The following is an 18,096-nucleotide window of genomic DNA, read 5'->3' as shown; positions in this document are numbered from 1 at the left end:
CGCGACGGGCTTAAACTTGTGATAGACCTATGCTAATTACTTCGGCGAGTCATTTTTGGTACGAATCGCCTGCGATTAAATTCGGGAGACACATAAGTGGATTCGGTGCGAAAACCGATTCGCCAAATAAATCCGCCGATCTTGAATGATTCAGTGTCGTATTCGTACGGAAGCGATAAGGGGCCTCGAGATGTCGCGTTCCAACTCGGCAAGTCGCCATATTTATGCCGATATATCGCGATAAATCGCGTCAAGTCGACATGAATATGTCGACATATCGTGAGGTTTTCACGACAAATTTCGCTTTTTTGCCCATTTTCCACGGGACAAGCCGTCATTTGAAGACATGTCTAAATGTAAGATGAGGACGCCAGTAATATGACGACTGAGTTTCAAGTCGTCATGAATATGTCGACTTGTCGCGAGGAAAATGGTCGAGAAAACGAAATATGTCGTAAAAACGTCACGATATAGCGACATATTCAAGTCGACTTGACGCGATATATCGCGGTATGTCGACATAAATATGACGACTTGTTGAGTTTGAACGCGACCACTCGAGGCCCCTTATCGCTTCCGTACGATCGTTCTTTTCTGAGCAAAAAGGTGCCATATGATATGTACGGAAGCATAAGGGGCCTCGAGGTGTCGCGTTCCAACTCGACAAGTCGCCATATTTATGTCGATATATCGCGATATATCGCGTCAAGTCGACATGAATATGTCGACATATCGTGACGTTTTGACGACACATTTCGTTTTCACGACCATTTTCCTCGCGACAAGTCGACATATTCATGACGACTTGAAACTCAGTCGTCATATCACTGGTGTCCTCATCTTACATTTAGACGTGTCTTCAAATGACGGCTTGCCCCGTGGAAAATGGGCGAAAAAGCGAAATTTGTCGTGAAAACGTCACGATATGTCGACATATTCATGTCGACTTGACGCGATATATCGCGATATTTCGACATAAATATGGCGACTTGTCGAGTTGGAACCCGACAACTCGAGGCCCTTTATCGCTTCCGTAGATATGGCAAATAAAATACAAGTAACACAATCATGTTTTTCATAGTAATAATAACAAGCTAAATGTATTCTTATAAACGTTTCATATGAAAGACTTTATATAATACCTCAACCAGAAAACAGCAATTAACCGATAGAACTGTAAAAGCAAAATATAACTATGTATATATTTAAATGTTTCGAAGAATGCATGCATCTGCACGCAAGGTCATGCATGGGATTGATTTCTAGAACCGATAAAATCATCAACAGCAACATTATCGACATTAAAAGGAATCAATTTCATTAAGATTGAATTTCGAAGGATTGGAAGCGCTTAAAAAGACTTAAAATAGTAAAGTTCTTCAATCCGTCGCGTTTTAAAACTTCAAGGCCATCGAGTCGGCGATGACGTCATCTGCGAGTATTGAGAATGGTCGTGTGCCGTCAGCGGATACAAACTCGTTAATCTTGTGACTGCCTAATTTCGTAAAACCAAGGAAATGTTCACCGATATTCTGAAAAAAAGTTGATATGAAATATGATGAAAATATCTACACGTAGATGTCCCCGGTAGATATTCTATATACATGTAGTGTCCGAAAACACGAATACGTCTCTTGAACTACAAAGCATATGTTTCGGTGCCCAAAAAGACGATACAAAAATGTGAAAGCCTTACACTGGTAACTGGGTGGGTATTAACTGATGTCATACCGCTAGCACCTTTAGCTTTCGCTACATCGACGACCTTCTTTTCCATCATCAAGAAAATCTTCAGATTATCCTCGTAAGGAACACTTGGATCGATGCCTCCGATTAAAGAGGTCCACCAACCACCTCCCTGCGTCATTTCTACACTCGAAATTAAAGATTTCATGTCATCATACAATACGGCGCTTCTATAGTTTCTTAAAGATATATAGTTATACTTACCGTGAAAGTCGGCGTCGCAAGAACCCAGAAATTCCCCGATCGAAGTAAGAACCGGATCAAACGCGTCATCGGGAGGCGCTTGGACCTCAAAATTACCAACCATATTCAATCCCGCAATCTGACCTAAAAACATGGTTAATAAACGTACGCTTAAAATCGACAGAATACTGATGTATTTTTGATCTCGACGAAAATCAGTATATCATAGTTGATTACCTGTCTTTTTATTGCGCGCGATAACACTTCCGCCACATGCAGCCACTGACGGCCATATCTTGCCCAAGTGCCCCAAGAAATCGGATTTCGTCGCTCTCAAACATATCGTCATCGGGTCTTTACGAATGAAGCATTCGGCCAACAGCGACCTAGCCGCTTGTTGATCGTCTTCGGAAACGTCGTTCAACATCTCGATCGAATATTCGTCCGTCTCGGAATCTCTGGCGTCGTTTTTATCCTTAGCATTTTTGATCGATTCGACGATCTGCGACAGCGACTTGGCGTTGAGGAACTGCGTCGAGTCGACCGAATATCCCAGTTCTCGGAGCTGCACGATTATGGTCACGGCGCTGAGCGAGTCGCCGCCGATGGCGAAGAAGTTATCTTCCAATGTTACTTCACTAACTCCCAGACACTTGGCGATTACTTCTAAAATCGATGCAGTAGCTTGGTCGTAATTTCGTTTGGCGCCGGTGGCGTTTGAAATAGACTTCTTGAACATATGAAGCAGCATCAAGCGGTCAGTTTTACCAGTAGTTGTCATCGGTATTTTCGGAACCTCGAGGACCAATGGAATCATGTACGCCGGTAAACTATCTTTACAGTGACTCGTCACTTCTTCTTTCGTGACGCGCACGTTGCCGTTGCTGACGAAAAAAGCCACTATTTTCTGGTTAGTGTCGGTGAGTTTACAAACCAAAACGACAGCTTTTTCGACATCGGGAATGTTCATTACGACCAATCTCACCGATTCTAAATTAATCCGTTTGCCATTGATCTTCACCTGGCTATCTCGCCTACCTTCGTAGATCACGTGACCATCGACGATCCTCCCGAAATCCCCGGTTCTGTACAGTTTCGGAAATCGGAGCTTGATTTCGTCGGGGATTGACGCTATGGAATTCGGAATGAAGTCCACCATTTTAGCCCGATCGGTGTAGGCGTCGACTATACTCGGCCCGGCTACCAGTATTTCGCCGAGCTCTCCGGTGGGGACGACCTTCGTCAGGGACTCGTCCACGAGAAATACTGCGCAGTTGTCGAGTGGTTGACCGATTGCGACTTTAAGATCGCTCGTGCATCGATCAACATCGGCAGCCGAATGAAAAGTGACGGTCGTGATTTCGCCCGTTGTTTCAGTGCTGCCGTAATAATTAGCCAACACAGTACCGCGAGGGAACGCGTTGAAGAAATCTTTAGCAACTTCGTGCGGAAGTTCCTCCGCACTGGTTACCACGAGATTTAATCTACGCAGGTTGACGGCCGTTTTAAACAGTAAGACGGTTCGCAGTTGCGATGGACTAGTGACTAGTTTAGTCACTCCATATTTATCGAGCATATTCACGAACACTTCGGTATTACGCGTCATCTCAGGGGGGATAACCACAATGGTGACCCCTTTGCAAAGCGTTCCAAATACCTCCGTCAACGAATCAACAAATACCAAAGCCGTTTTGGCGGCGATTAGATCGTTTTCTTTGAATGGAAATGCGTTCCATTGCCAGAAGAAGCGGTTCACCAGATTCTTGTGACTAATTTTGACCCCTTTTGGTGTTCCCGTACTGCCCGATGTATACAATATTGCCGCTAATTCAGTATCGCTGTACATCGCTTTGACGTCATTCCCACTACCATCTCCATCCGTGCTTCCATCTTCGAGTAATTGCGCATGTTCGAGTATCATCACACCTTCGCCGATTATCTCGAAATTGTTGACGATGTTCGAGTATTCACCAGACGAAATGAAACACAACGGTTTCGCCTCTCTGAAAATAAGCTTCATACGGTTGACCGGTAGATCGGGTTCGAATGGGATGAATGCGATGCCCAGTTTCCATAAAGCTAGCACCGTCGACGTGTACTTCAAACCGCCCGGTAACAGAATACACACTACCGGGTCTTTAGCATCACCAGCGACGTCATATTTCGTTAGATTCTGTTTTATGGATGCCGCAATAGCGTTAGCTTTACGGTTCAGTTGTTCGAATGTGACGTGAGTTTTCTCCTCGATGACGGCTGTTTTGTTCGCATTGCGCCGACTAACCTCTTCAAATAACTCGTGCACCTTTACGTCCGGGTACTTTTCGGATTTCCCGACCAAGTAACTGTTAGTCAACGACATCGTCACGGCAGCTGAAATACATTCAAATGGACGACTTAAGGCAGGAAAGAATGGGACCCGAAAGGCCCCAAACAAGCCGGTTCACCGCCTCGTTCGGTTGGAAACATGATGACATAGATAATGGCATGTATATCATTTCAAAATGTAAACGGCGAAATGAACTGCGTGAATCGCCAGAATAGTCCTTAGGACCGAATGGGCTCAGGCACTGTAGGCCTTTTCAAGGTCTGTCCGTGCAGGCCCGTAGCGTGGGGTGCGTATACGTCCCGCCAACAGGCGACATAAAATTTACTTAACAGTATTTGCTTGTTCGCAGTATACAAATTTACAGATTCCCAATGTAATTACAGATTGGCGAGACATTACGCTCGTTTGTCAGACAACTATATCTGAAATTTCAAATAATTTCCGCATTTCATTTGTATGCATTATCAATCTACACATAGTGAATTTGTTGTTAAAATTGATGCTGGTGAATCCTGGCTCAGGCATGGCCTACTCCAATTTTTTGAGTTTTTTACTAACTCGGAAAAAAAAGTTTTCATGTTCTGAACGTATTTGCAGATCCTGACCACTTTTACAAGTCCCTCTTTTTCTTAAGTCAATAAGAGATACTGTAAAGCGCGCATTAAAGTTAGATTAAAATACGCACATTGCGAACAATTATCGCGTTACTCTTTCACACAGAAAGCGAGTGTGTAGATTTAAAACATTTTCTTGTGGTTAGTGCCCCATTCCCCCTCCTCCGTGCTTCTTTCGCACCTACAGAGCTCACGTCGTCACTAAGACTTGCCATTTTAGTTCCGCCCATTTGAAATGTTCACCCAAAAATCAGACCACGTGTATTCTGAGCGGGTTCATTAATGATTGGTACAGAATATAACCAAGGGTGAGAAGCCCCGGGCTGAGCTTCACTAGGGTATAAGTCACCCAGAGACCGGCGTGGAAATTCCCCAATTCAGGGTCAAACAAAGGTAAAAAGAACCGAGGTAAAACATGCATAAACGTACAAGGGCAAGAAACTAGCCGGATGACGAAATATTCCACGGCAAGTGTGAATCATATCACATATGGATCAGATAACAAAAGCTTACTATATTACAAGAAGTCCGAGTGATCTTCAAGGCAGCGCGATATAGGGAACAACAATAGTATTTATTATGGACAGTACTCGCCCGATAAAACATGTTATACAGCAAACATAAGTTTTTCAATTGGCAAAGTTCAAAGCCGAGTCCTGAACCCAAGAAGATCAACTCTTAACATAGATTCACACAAGGAAATGTGTTTGGACGTCTGTCTATTCTAGCCAAAGCATGTCGGTCCGACACTGTGTCTGCACTAGCCATAAACTTTCTGGTCATTACTTCTCTGACCCGAGCCCTAGTCCTAGGTTCCCACATACTTAAGTCCAACTACACGAATAGGCAAAAACCTACAATGCCCGACCTCACTAGTTGGTATAGAACCTACAATAGCCCACCCAAGGTCTGTAGTTGGTACAAAAATTTCCAATGGCCAACCTGACTAGTTGGCATATAACCTAAAATTCCCAACCTCACTGTTGGCATAAAACCTACAATAGCCCTCCCAACCTCACTAGTTGGTACAAAACCTACAATGTCCAAGGCAACCCCACGTTGGCACAAGGCTTCCAGTGCGCAGCCACCACTAGTTGGCAAAAACCTACAATGCCCTACAAGGTACACTAGTTGGCACTATCAACCTACAATGCCCGACCTTAGAGTTGGTACAAAACTTTCAATGCCCAACCACCACTAGTTGGTACAAAACCTACAATGCCCTATCGGGTGCCTAACTAGAAAGCAGAAAACCTACTATGTCCTACCTCGCTTGTTGAGAACGCTAACAGAAAAAAAGCCGACCGATCAAGCTAAAGTCTTCAGGCAAAATGCGTAGTGTAAGAGTATTACGGCGGTCACTACGTCACCAAGAAAATGTTCTGCATATTAACTCAGTTCTCGACAACCGTACCGGAGGACAGTCCAAGTCGATTGGTTGATTTGATAAAATTATTGTAACCGCGACGAGGTGACTGATTTTTTGGGCAATTCGTTTTCCTTAAAATGCGGCTCTTTGAAACGGCGGTCTAAAGATGAAAACGTCACTTTGTGGCGGCAATATCGGACGCTGGGTCCTACGGGTTTTAATGCCAGTTAAGGAAGCCAATCTAAGACCCGCCGGTAAGGACAAGCCTGTGGAATTTATTTAATTTCTGCAAATTACGGAAAGCAATCTAGGAAAGCAGCATTGTCGCTCCGAATCGTTTTCGCGATCAAATGGTAATAATTTCGGTTTATCCTAGACACTTACCTCAAATCGCTTCGACTATATTCTATACGCAGCTCAGCAATATCGGGGCCACTAGCGCTCTGTTTTATACGTTGCGCTACATAACTTGCTCGCGGTATTGTTGTCTAATGATTAAACCTATATGGGCTATTAAATGAAGTCCGTGATTACCGACCTCAAATATACAGATTTCTAGATCAATTACGTACTCGAAAACGTTTTAGAATCCGTGTTCAATAGGCAACGCCAGATGCTGTATAGCCACGCTTATTGCACTAATGTAGGCCGTGTAGCCTTCTTTGTGGCACGGCACTGTACAGTATTATATGGATAATGCAGTGTTAGAATCTATTAGCGCAAACATTCATGCATCATGGTGCAGCCGGTGTTCTTAATCAATGCCACGAGTTCAGCTTCGGATCCCAAGGTTCCCAAAATCGCATCTGATGATTTTGGTTTTCGACTGAAAACGATCCGCCGTTGGGAGGCCCGGAGTGCCAAGAGTCGAGGGGTGTGAAATTATATCGGGTGCATCGACAGCAATCTTAAAAAAAAAACGTTTAAGATTGCCGTCGTGCTGGCGGGTTCGTCGCATTACAGCGCCGACTCTGCCAAAATTACATACAACTCAGTTCTATGGAAATTAGTATTATCCTTGCAATCTTGACAATAAAGTTTTTTGACATTGTCATACTAACTGTATCTTATCTGCGGGTCACGGTGATCATAAAACTAGCGGTGATTAACCCGGTTGTTTCGCTCATATAATCATCTCGCTACCATGAACTTGAACTCTTGAACTTGTGTATTCACTACACATAATCAATTACTACACTACACATGAACTATACATGTGTATTAAAAAATCCCTTGCTAATATCTTGCTCTTAAATTGCTTTCTGTTTATTGACTAGTCTCAAGCTCTGCTGTATATATTTTTCTTAAAACGCAAAGCGGAGCAAATGAAATAACGCAGTCACGAAGCGTATAAATAGAAATGTGTAGTGCGGTAATTATTGCGACTTAAACATTCAATCGAAGGTCATGGGGGCATTTAGGTCTGTCTGCAGAGTTTCCAGAACCTGTCATGTCAGGGCCCAAGACCTGACATGACAGGTGGGACCTCAGGTGACAGGTCGATTTGCTAAAATGAAAATCGTTATGACTGAACCGATGATAGGCGATTAGAAGATATGATAGGCGCGGATTTAGAACAAATGATAGCCGATAAGAAACAAAAAGAACATATCTTAGTGCTTTCTGAATATATTATTCAAAAACAAAAACGAAACTATGATGTGTTATGAATTCATTTAAGAATTTATGTTTGTCCGTTTATAAAAAGTTGTTGAACTATATCGCATTGTATATAATAAAGATGCAATGATGGTGAATGATTTGAGAACATTGAAATAATTGTTTACAATTTATTTAAGTTTTTGTAACATGAAACATGAAAATATCAAGATCAGGCAATGATACCAGTAGTGCCTTATGTATTCATAATCAGTATTAATAACAATCATTATACTCATTATGATTAGGCCCTATATATTTACATATTATTATTAATTCACAAAGTGCACATACAATTTAAAAACATTTCAGTCCAAGCTTTTAAGTTGACATAGGATAAATTAGACATAACACTGCTTAATTAGTGAGACCTCACACGGCAGCTCGCGCCATTTTGCAGAGCTTCGGGACTGCTTGAAAACTGATGAAATAGAAAAACCTGAACTTTTTATGATCTCTATCTAATGGTGAATGTAAAATTGTATGCTTACCATAGATATATTAAATCTTGAAATACTATAAAACAATAATTTTGAAGCGAGACCTCACACGGCAGCTCGCGCCATTTTGCAGAGCTTCTCGAGACCTGAGGTGACAGGTCTGCATTAAAACTGATGAAATGGAAAAAACCTCACTTTTTATGGTATCTTTATAGTAATGAATATAATATAGATTGCTAACCATGGATAGAATTAATCTTAAGTTACTATAAAACAACAATTATGAAGCGAGACCTCACACGGCAGCTCGCGCCATTTTGCAGAGCTTCTCGGGACCTGTGGTGACAGGTCTGCACTAAAACTGATGAAATGGAAAAAACTTTACTTTTTATGGTATCTTTATAGTAATGAATATAATATAGATTGCTAACCATGGATAGAATTAATCTTAAGTTACTATAAAAAAACAATTATGAAGCGAGACCTCACACGGCAGCTCGCGCCATTTTGCAGAGCTTCTCGGGACCTGAGGTGACAGGTCTGCATTAAAACTGATGAAATGAAGGAAAACTTTAATTTTTATGGTCTCTTTATAGTAAAGAGTATAATATAAATTGCTAACCATGGATAGATTTAATCTTAAGTTACCATAAAACAATAATTATGAAGCGAGACCTCACACGGCAGCTCGCGCCATTTTGCAGAGCTTCTCGGGACCTGAGGTGACAGGTCTGCATTAAAACTGATGAAATGAAGGAAAACTTTAATTTTTATGGTCTCTTTATAGTAATGAATATAATAAAGATTGCTAACCATGGATATAGTTAATCTTAAGTTACTATAAAACAATAATTTTGAAGCGAGACCTCACACGGCAGCTCGCGCCATTTTGCAGAGCTTCCCGAGACCTGAGGTGACAGGTCTGCATTAAAACTGATGAAATGGAAAAAACCTCACTTTTTATGGTATCTTTATAGTAATGAATATAATATAGATTGCTAACCATGGATAGAATTAATCTTAAGTTACTATAAAACAATAATTTTGAAGCGAGACCTCACACGGCAGCTCGCGCCATTTTGCAGAGCTTCTCGGGACCTGTGGTGACAGGTCTGCACTAAAACTGATGAAATGGAAAAAACTTTACTTTTTATAACCTTTATATAGTAATAAGTATAATATAAATTGCTAACCATGGATAGAGTTAATCTTAAGTTACCATAAAACAATAATTATGAAGCGAGACCTCACACGGCAGCTCGCGCCATTTTGCAGAGCTTCTCGGGACCTGAGGTGACAGGTCTGCATTAAAACTGATGAAATGAAGGAAAACTTTAATTTTTATGGTCTCTTTATAGTAATGAATATAATAAAGATTGCTAACCATGGATATAGTTAATCTTAAGTTACTATAAAACAATAATTTTGAAGCGAGACCTCACACGGCAGCTCGCGCCATTTTGCAGAGCTTCTCGAGACCTGTGGTGACAGGTCTGCATTAAAATTGATGAAATGAAGGAAAACATTAATTTTTATGGTCTCTTTATAGTAAAGAGTATAATATAAATTGCTAACCATTGATAAAATTAATCTTAAGTTACTATAAAACAATAATTTTGAAGCGAGACCTCACACGGCAGCTCGCGCCATTTTGCAGAGCTTCTCGAGACCTGTGGTGACAGGTCTCCATTTAAACTGATGAAATGGGAAAAACTTTAATTTTTATGGTCTCTTTATAGTAATGAATATAATAAAGATGGCTAACCATGGATATAGTTAATCTTAAGTTACTATAAAACAATAATTTTGAAGCGAGACCTCACACGGCAGCTCGCGCCATTTTGCAGAGCTTCTCGAGACCTGTGGTGACAGGTCTCCATTTAAACTGATGAAATGGGAAAAACTTTAATTTTTATGGTCTCTTTATAGTAATGAATATAATAAAGATGGCTAACCATGGATATAGTTAATCTTAAGTTACTATAAAACAATAATTATGAAGCGAGACCTCACACGGCAGCTCGCGCCATTTTGCAGAGCTTATCGAGACCTGTGGAGACAGGTCTGCACTAAAACTGATGAAATGGAAAAAACTTTACTTTTTATAACCTTTATATAGTAATAAGTATAATATAAATTGCTAACCATGGATAGAGTTAATCTTAAGTTGCCATAAAACAATAATTTTGAAGCGAGACCTCACACGGCAGCTCACGCCATTTTGCAGAGCTTCTCGGGACCTGAGGTGACAGGTCTACATTTAAACTGATGAAATGAAGGAAAACTTTAATTTTTATGGTCTCTTTATAGTAAAGAGTATAATATAAATTGCTAACCATGGATAGAGTTAATCTTAAGTTGCCATAAAACAATAATTTTGAAGCGAGACCTCACACGGCAGCTCACGCCATTTTGCAGAGCTTCTCGGGACCTGAGGTGACAGGTCTGCATTAAAACTGATGAAATGAAGGAAAACATTAATTTTGATGGTCTCTTTATAGTAAAGAGTATAATATAAATTGCTAACCATTGATAAAATTAATCTTAAGTTACTATAAAACAATAATTTTGAAGCGAGACCTCACACGGCAGCTCGCGCCATTTTGCAGAGCTTCTCGAGACCTGTGGTGACAGGTCTCCATTTAAACTGATGAAATGGGAAAAACTTTAATTTTTATGGTCTCTTTATAGTAATGAATATAATAAAGATGGCTAACCATGGATATAGTTAATCTTAAGTTACTATAAAACAATAATTTTGAAGCGAGACCTCACACGGCAGCTCGCGCCATTTTGCAGAGCTTCTCGAGACCTGTGGTGACAGGTCTCCATTTAAACTGATGAAATGGGAAAAACTTTAATTTTTATGGTCTCTTTATAGTAATGAATATAATAAAGATGGCTAACCATGGATATAGTTAATCTTAAGTTACTATAAAACAATAATTATGAAGCGAGACCTCACACGGCAGCTCGCGCCATTTTGCAGAGCTTATCGAGACCTGTGGTGACAGGTCTGCACTAAAACTGATGAAATGGAAAAAACTTTACTTTTTATAACCTTTATATAGTAATAAGTATAATATAAATTGCTAACCATGGATAGAGTTAATCTTAAGTTGCCATAAAACAATAATTTTGAAGCGAGACCTCACACGGCAGCTCACGCCATTTTGCAGAGCTTCTCGGGACCTGAGGTGACAGGTCTGCATTAAAACTGATGAAATGAAGGAAAACTTTAATTTTTATGGTCTCTTTATAGTAAAGAGTATAATATAAATTGCTAACCATGGATAGAGTTAATCTTAAGTTGCCATAAAACAATAATTTTGAAGCGAGACCTCACACGGCAGCTCACGCCATTTTGCAGAGCTTCTCGGGACCTGAGGTGACAGGTCTGCATTAAAACTGATGAAATGAAGGAAAACTTTAATTTTTATGGTCTCTTTATAGTAAAGAGTATAATATAAATTGCTAACCATGGATAGAATTAATCTTAAGTTACTATAAAACAATAATTATGAAGCGAGACCTCACACGGCAGCTCGCGCCATTTTGCAGAGCTTCTCGGGACCTGAGGTGACAGGTCTGCATTAAAACTGATGAAATGAAGGAAAACATTAATTTTTATGGTCTCTTTATAGTAAAGAGTATAATATAAATTGCTAACCATGGATAGAATTAATCTTAAGTTACTATAAAACAATAATTTTGAAGCGAGACCTCACACGGCAGCTCGCGCCATTTTGCAGAGCTTCTCGAGACATGTGGTGACAGGTCTCCATTTAAACTGATGAAATGGGAAAAACTTTAATTTTTATGGTCTCTTTATAGTAATGAATATAATAAAGATGGCTAACCATGGATATAGTTGATCTTAAGTTACTATAAAACAATAATTATGAAGCGAGACCTCACACGGCAGCTCGCGCCATTTTGCTGAGCTTATCGAGACCTGTGGTGACAGGTCTGCACTAAAACTGATGAAATGGAAAAAACTTTACTTTTTATAACCTTTATATAGTAATAAGTATAATATAAATTGCTAACCATGGATAGAGTTAATCTTAAGTTGCCATAAAACAATAATTTTGAAGCGAGACCTCACACGGCAGCTCACGCCATTTTGCAGAGCTTCTCGGGACCTGAGGTGACAGGTCTGCATTAAAACTGATGAAATGAAGGAAAACTTTAATTTTTATGGTCTCTTTATAGTAATGAATATAATAAAGATTGCTAACCATGGATATAGTTAATCTTAAGTTACTATAAAACAATAATTTTGAAGCGAGACCTCAAACGGCAGCTCGCGCCATTTTGCAGAGCTTCTCGGGACCTGTGGCGACAGGTCTGCATTAAAACTGATATAGATAGAAAAAAAACTTCATGCTTTAAATTGATGAGTTGATTTAAAATCAGTCTCAATAAAATCAGTCTCTATATCGCATTCGGCTCTTTTACATGTACATCATAAAGACAATGAATATAAATAGTGAGACTTCAGGACTTCAGGACAGTGAGGAGTGTTGCCGAACTGTGATAGTGAGCAGATAATTTTCAGTGTCTTATTGCGGAAACGAAATATCAAGACCTCGATTCATCTAGCGAAAATATTCTCTTATAATGTGCTCTTACTTCTACATTAATTAATTCATCTATGCCTGAAACTTATTTTTTCCCATACAGAAATAAGTCATAGTTTACACATAAATATTTTCTTCTTATAAATCAACCTTTCAAATGAATTATTTGTCAGAACATTTTCGTTATCGTTATTGTTGAATCATTTTCGATATTTACGACGGATCAGAATATTCATTCAACTCAAAATGTTCTTCCATTCGTCTAGCACATGCCTAGATATTTCGCCGTTTCGTCAAATATTGTCATGAGTTTGGGTTTTTTCGGGACCTGACATGACAGGTTCTGGAAACTCTGCAGACAGACATCAATCCATGGGGGAGACAATGATTTACTTCCGGGTTGTGTCAATCTATTTTTATTTATTCACGTTTTAATCGTTATTTGGGCCCTTTCATTTGACTCGTCTAGTGAAATATGGATCTGAATGACATATTTGCAGTAATTTACTTGGTTTGTTTTCCGTGTGTTGTTGCGGTGCTTCTCACAATAGTTTACAATCGTTTGCCTAATTTGTTTGCGGGGCCAGCGGCAGCAGCAGGAGATGGAGAACAACAGGACCGGCGCCAGCGTGTGTGTGTAATGGTTTTAGGTGATATAGGCCGCAGTCCGAGGATGCAATATCACTCACTATCCCTGGCCGATAATGGATATTGTGTAGATGTTGTAGGATATGGAGGTAAGTTGGATGTAAGCTGAAAAGCAGGTGATATTTTGCAGATGTGGCATTTTTCCTGTTGCTAAAACTATTTTCGGACAACTAGTTCTGATAGGCTAATTATTTACACCGTGCATGCGCATTAAGGTGCACAAATTAAAAAATTCCAGGAAAGGGTGAAGACCAGAGACTGAGAAAATATAGCAGTAATCGTAACCGAATCATCTCTGTTAGTACATCCATGTTCAAATGTAGGCCTATAATAAATCTCCCTCGATAGAACGCATCAAAATTTTCTATTGATTTATACAATCAGATGCTTGACGAAACAACTTGGGTATTTCAGCAAACCTAAGGTGGAAGCAAATGAAATCATTGTTATGTCCTCTAGAAATGTATGATGGAGTGAAGAATAAGATTATATTTTTTATACCGCCAATATTCTAAGTCACTGATGTAGATGGTATATTAGGGGTTGACTGTCTCGTTACTTTTCAGGTTCAATTCCACATGAAGAATTTCGAAATAATGACCACATCCAACAGCATATCATGGGAGAACCACCAAAACTAGTAAACAGTAAGAACTTCATATTTTGAAAATTCTAAAAGTCAAATATCAGTATAAACTACATCAGTTTTCTGATTTTTTTTCAGCTCTGCCAAGATTTGTCGGGAAAATATTGAAAGGTGCCTGGCAAGCAGTGATTTTACTAGTAACATTGAGTCGTTTGAAGCGCACCGAAGTCATTTTCTCACAGGTCAGAAACAAAGTTCGTTGTACCAAAGTCGGTTTCATTTACTGTAGAATGAATTTTCCTGATTTCTAAATCACTACAAGACTTTTCATTAAATTGTGACCACAAGCTTTTTGTAAGCAGACAAATTTACTTGAACTATGTGTTTCCCCAGTGCATACCACATGTTGAAACACTAAGCACTGCTAGACAATCGTTTTGTTAGGCTAATAAATTGATACCATTTTTCTCCTCTTTGGCTGGTGTTTTTGTAAATTGCAATAAAAGTTCTTATCCAATTCATTTCCATAGCTGCCGGGTGTCTGTTATGGATAATTTGATCATAATTTATTTCAAAATAAAGTACAGGGTAGATCGGCAGCTGGCCCAGCAGAAAGGAGAAACAAGGTATCAATTGTTTAAGCCGAAAAAATGAAAATTTCAATTTGTTGGATTTTGAAATCTCAAAACAGATTCAATGAGATATTAACGGATATACATGTGATAACATGGAAAAACGTGTACCAGTAGTGTAAGTCGAACAAGTTAACTGACTTGTTATTTCTATTTTCAAAGAATCCGCCTGCCATACCTTCACTTGCGATGTGCTTATTGGTCAGTTTCGTGAAGAACTGTAAGTTTGTTATTGACTGGCACAACTACGGATATACGATACTCGGTTTATCCCTCGGACAAAAACATCCACTAGTAAAAATAGCCTACTGGTAAGAATATTTATCATTTAACTTAATCAGATTCACCAAGGATGTAAAATCAGTTTAACATATCCTCAAGCAGAAATGAGATATTGTATATTCAGAAGTTTCGACTGAAGTTTTCACTTTCAATTGATAATTCTATGTTTTTCAATTGGTAAAGACCAATTGGTTTGTATTGGACAGTCAGTAAATCCCTTGAATTTGATATTTTTGTTAGGTTCCTAATTTTGTTGGGTAACCCAGTACAAACTAAACTCTGTAATCTAGATCTACTCATTATTGTTCATTCAGGTATGAACACTTGTTAGGACGGTTTGCTGATGAGAATATATGTGTTACTGATGCAATGAAAGACGATCTGAAGATGAACTGGAATATTACGTTAGTCTAACATTTTCGGCGATGAAAACTATTAACATTTTTCAAACTTGAAAATTAAATGAATATTTTCTCAACTGCAGAGCCGACACTATGTATGATCGACCTCCAATAATGTTCCATGAAACTGAAGTGAAAGATCAACATGAACTATTTTCAAGACTGTCCAAGGAATATCCATGCTTTGCAGCTAGGTGAGAAGAAACGTTCTATCGATTCCAAATTACGGTACCTGCAAGAATGCAAACTTAATGGTATCACAAGAATCTGACTGCCTGATATGACACCTGCTCATCTGGTGCCACGAAATCTGACATCCTTAGCCAATTGGCACACTTTTATGGCAGGGGTTCATACCACGGTAGATTATCAATGCCATCGAATTCACATCCTTATACAGTAAAACCTGATTAATAGATTCTGTTCATGACGAAAACCGTTTATTACGATGATTTCCAGCATGTCCCAGCTTTTAGATATTTATATCAATCAAGCTTTAGATAATACAAAGCCCTGTTTAATACGACAATTTTACTTATGCTCACGAGATTCGTATTAACGTGGTTCCTCCACTGTACTTCCAGCAATGGTAACGCAAATGAAACAGCATTTACACAAGATATTGATGGAAATATCTCATTGAAAGAGAGTCGTCCTGCATTTATAATGAGCAGCACTAGTTGGACCGGTATGTGTTTAATGTAGTTATATACTTTTTACAAGTCGGTCATCAATTATTTGAGCAATTTTAATTTAGAAACATTCGCATTTACATTCTTTCAGAGGATGAAGACTTTTCCATACTGTTTAAAGCGTTAGAAGGTATGAGGAAGAATAAAGCCTAATATCATTTCACTCTTCGATACAGTAAAGCCCGCCTAATTCGGATCATTTGGGACCACCATTAACAAAATTCATCCAGTTTACGGGAAATCTGGATTAAAAGCCAAATAATGTCCGGCATAGACCTAAATCCAAATTAGGTGGGTTTGACTGTACATCCAACGTTTTCTATCATTTTGTAACTTCCCCATTATATTCGATGAAAATTATGTAAATACATGAATAATATTTTCTCAGTCTCAATAGACTTTCAATTGGATAGATTTACCAATTGCCTTGTCTTAATTCAAATATACTTCCTAAAACAAGTTCTGTCTTAATGATAATAATTATAATGGTAACTTTATCTTCTGTCTAGATTATGAGTTGAAAGCGAAAAAAAAGAAACTTCCTAAAGTTATTTGTGCCATAACAGGTGAGAGTATCGGAAATCGGCAACGTTAGAATATGAAATAACTGCTTTGGTCTCGAAGTTATAGATTTGGTTTTTCAGGGAAAGGTCCTAAAAAAGCGGAGTATCAAAAATTAATTGCCGAAAAATCATGGAACGTTGTGTCTATAATAACACCATGGTTAGAAGCGGAAGACTATCCTACACTATTAGGTAATTGAAAGTGAAATCATGTTTAGACGAACTCAGATAAAAATTAAGCAGATAGAAAAAACTGAAATCAAGAACATATTATGCCTAATTACCAAAACTATACATTTATCTGTGATATAGAACTTAAGAGCAGATCCAGAGACCAGTTTTGAAGAACTTGTCACATCCCAAAAGGACACTTTGATGTCCACAGAGGCAATATAGGGATATCTGCCTGTGACTGTTTTTATAGACCAGCTTTAACTAAATGCAGCCTCTAAAGAGTTCGAAACTGTGACGCTGTATATATTAATTCAAGGTTCGGCTGATATGGGAGTTTGTTTACATATGTCGTCCAGTGGTCTCGATTTACCGATGAAAGTTGTTGATATGTTCGGCTGTGGACTTCCTGTTTGTGCAATTCAGTTTGCGTGGTGCGTATAGTAGATGACTACCAGGATGCCACAGCAGGCTTCATAGTGTTGAAGATAAAAAGACCTTCAAGGACTGCTCTCTAAAATTATGATCATTTCACTAATTTTTAGTTTACACGAGTTGGTTAAACATGAAGAGAACGGATTGGTATTTAACAGTGCTCAGCAACTTACAACACAAATACAGGTATGAACTAGATACTAATTAACCTAACACCACAAACGGGCTCTTAGAGACCAAAGAATAACTAAGTGATAAGTGGATTACTGCTTGTGTTCATTCATGATTGAATATGTTGCAAAAAGCTGAATACTCCTAGACTTTTACTTTATCTGTTTGTATGCAAAATACTACCACCCCCACCCCCCATGCGTGTCCACAAATTTATGCATCGTGTAAACGTATGTACTCTGTGAATAGACCATTATTATGAGTTATGTACAAAGTCGATCAATTTAATCAATGGATATTATTCTCTTTCAGGATTTGCTTTCAGATTTCCCGGAGAAAACAACTCTAAACCAATTCCACAAAAATCTCAAAACCTTCCAATCGACAAGATGGACCGAAACCTGGAATGATATCGTACTTCCAAAAATCCAAGCTTTAACTACTTAGTCATCTATTACCATTGTCTCTTTTCACTCAAATAAATTTATTTTCTTAATATCTGATAATGAATAATTTTGACTTCATCAGTCGCATTATTCAGGAAGTAATTAGAAAATCCATGCGTGAAATTTCAGAGCAGCAAGGCAGAAAACTT

At 38.9% G+C, this 18,096-nt stretch overlaps 2 protein-coding genes across 4 annotated transcripts; one reads left to right on the top strand and one right to left on the bottom strand.

Moving 5' to 3' along the window:
• Nucleotides 1–1,135: 1,135 nt before the first annotated feature.
• Nucleotides 1,136–17,401, bottom strand: LOC141903146 (beta-alanyl-bioamine nonribosomal peptide synthetase ebony-like). Of its 3 annotated transcripts, none has more exons than XM_074791131.1 (5): nucleotides 17,269–17,401; nucleotides 2,167–4,299; nucleotides 1,951–2,073; nucleotides 1,697–1,869; nucleotides 1,136–1,532 (listed from the first exon to the last, which is right to left on the bottom strand). In XM_074791131.1, exons 2-5 carry the CDS (start codon nucleotides 4,286–4,288, stop codon nucleotides 1,395–1,397), a joined length of 2,556 nt encoding a protein of 851 aa, XP_074647232.1. In that variant the 5' UTR covers nucleotides 4,289–4,299; nucleotides 17,269–17,401; the 3' UTR covers nucleotides 1,136–1,394. The 3 variants fall into 3 exon arrangements, with proteins under 3 accessions (XP_074647232.1, XP_074647231.1, XP_074647233.1); XM_074791130.1 differs by lacking the exon at nucleotides 17,269–17,401 and adding an exon at nucleotides 6,623–6,719; XM_074791132.1 differs by lacking the exon at nucleotides 17,269–17,401 and adding an exon at nucleotides 6,138–6,316.
• LOC141903147 (chitobiosyldiphosphodolichol beta-mannosyltransferase-like) lies at nucleotides 13,302–18,001 on the top strand. Its single transcript, XM_074791134.1, has 13 exons — nucleotides 13,302–13,657; nucleotides 14,135–14,215; nucleotides 14,293–14,396; nucleotides 14,949–15,097; nucleotides 15,383–15,472; nucleotides 15,553–15,663; nucleotides 16,054–16,157; nucleotides 16,253–16,291; nucleotides 16,671–16,727; nucleotides 16,806–16,916; nucleotides 17,215–17,329; nucleotides 17,441–17,516; nucleotides 17,814–18,001. Exons 1-13 carry the CDS (start codon nucleotides 13,396–13,398, stop codon nucleotides 17,946–17,948), a joined length of 1,434 nt encoding a protein of 477 aa, XP_074647235.1. The 5' UTR covers nucleotides 13,302–13,395; the 3' UTR covers nucleotides 17,949–18,001.
• Nucleotides 18,002–18,096: the final 95 nt, after the last annotated feature.

Source organism: Tubulanus polymorphus, chromosome 4 (genome assembly GCF_964204645.1).
Source record: "Tubulanus polymorphus chromosome 4, tnTubPoly1.2, whole genome shotgun sequence".
Lineage (NCBI taxonomy): Eukaryota > Metazoa > Nemertea > Palaeonemertea > Tubulaniformes > Tubulanidae > Tubulanus > Tubulanus polymorphus.
Note: the sequence above shows the minus strand (reverse complement) of the source record. Positions and strands in the feature narration are given on the sequence as shown.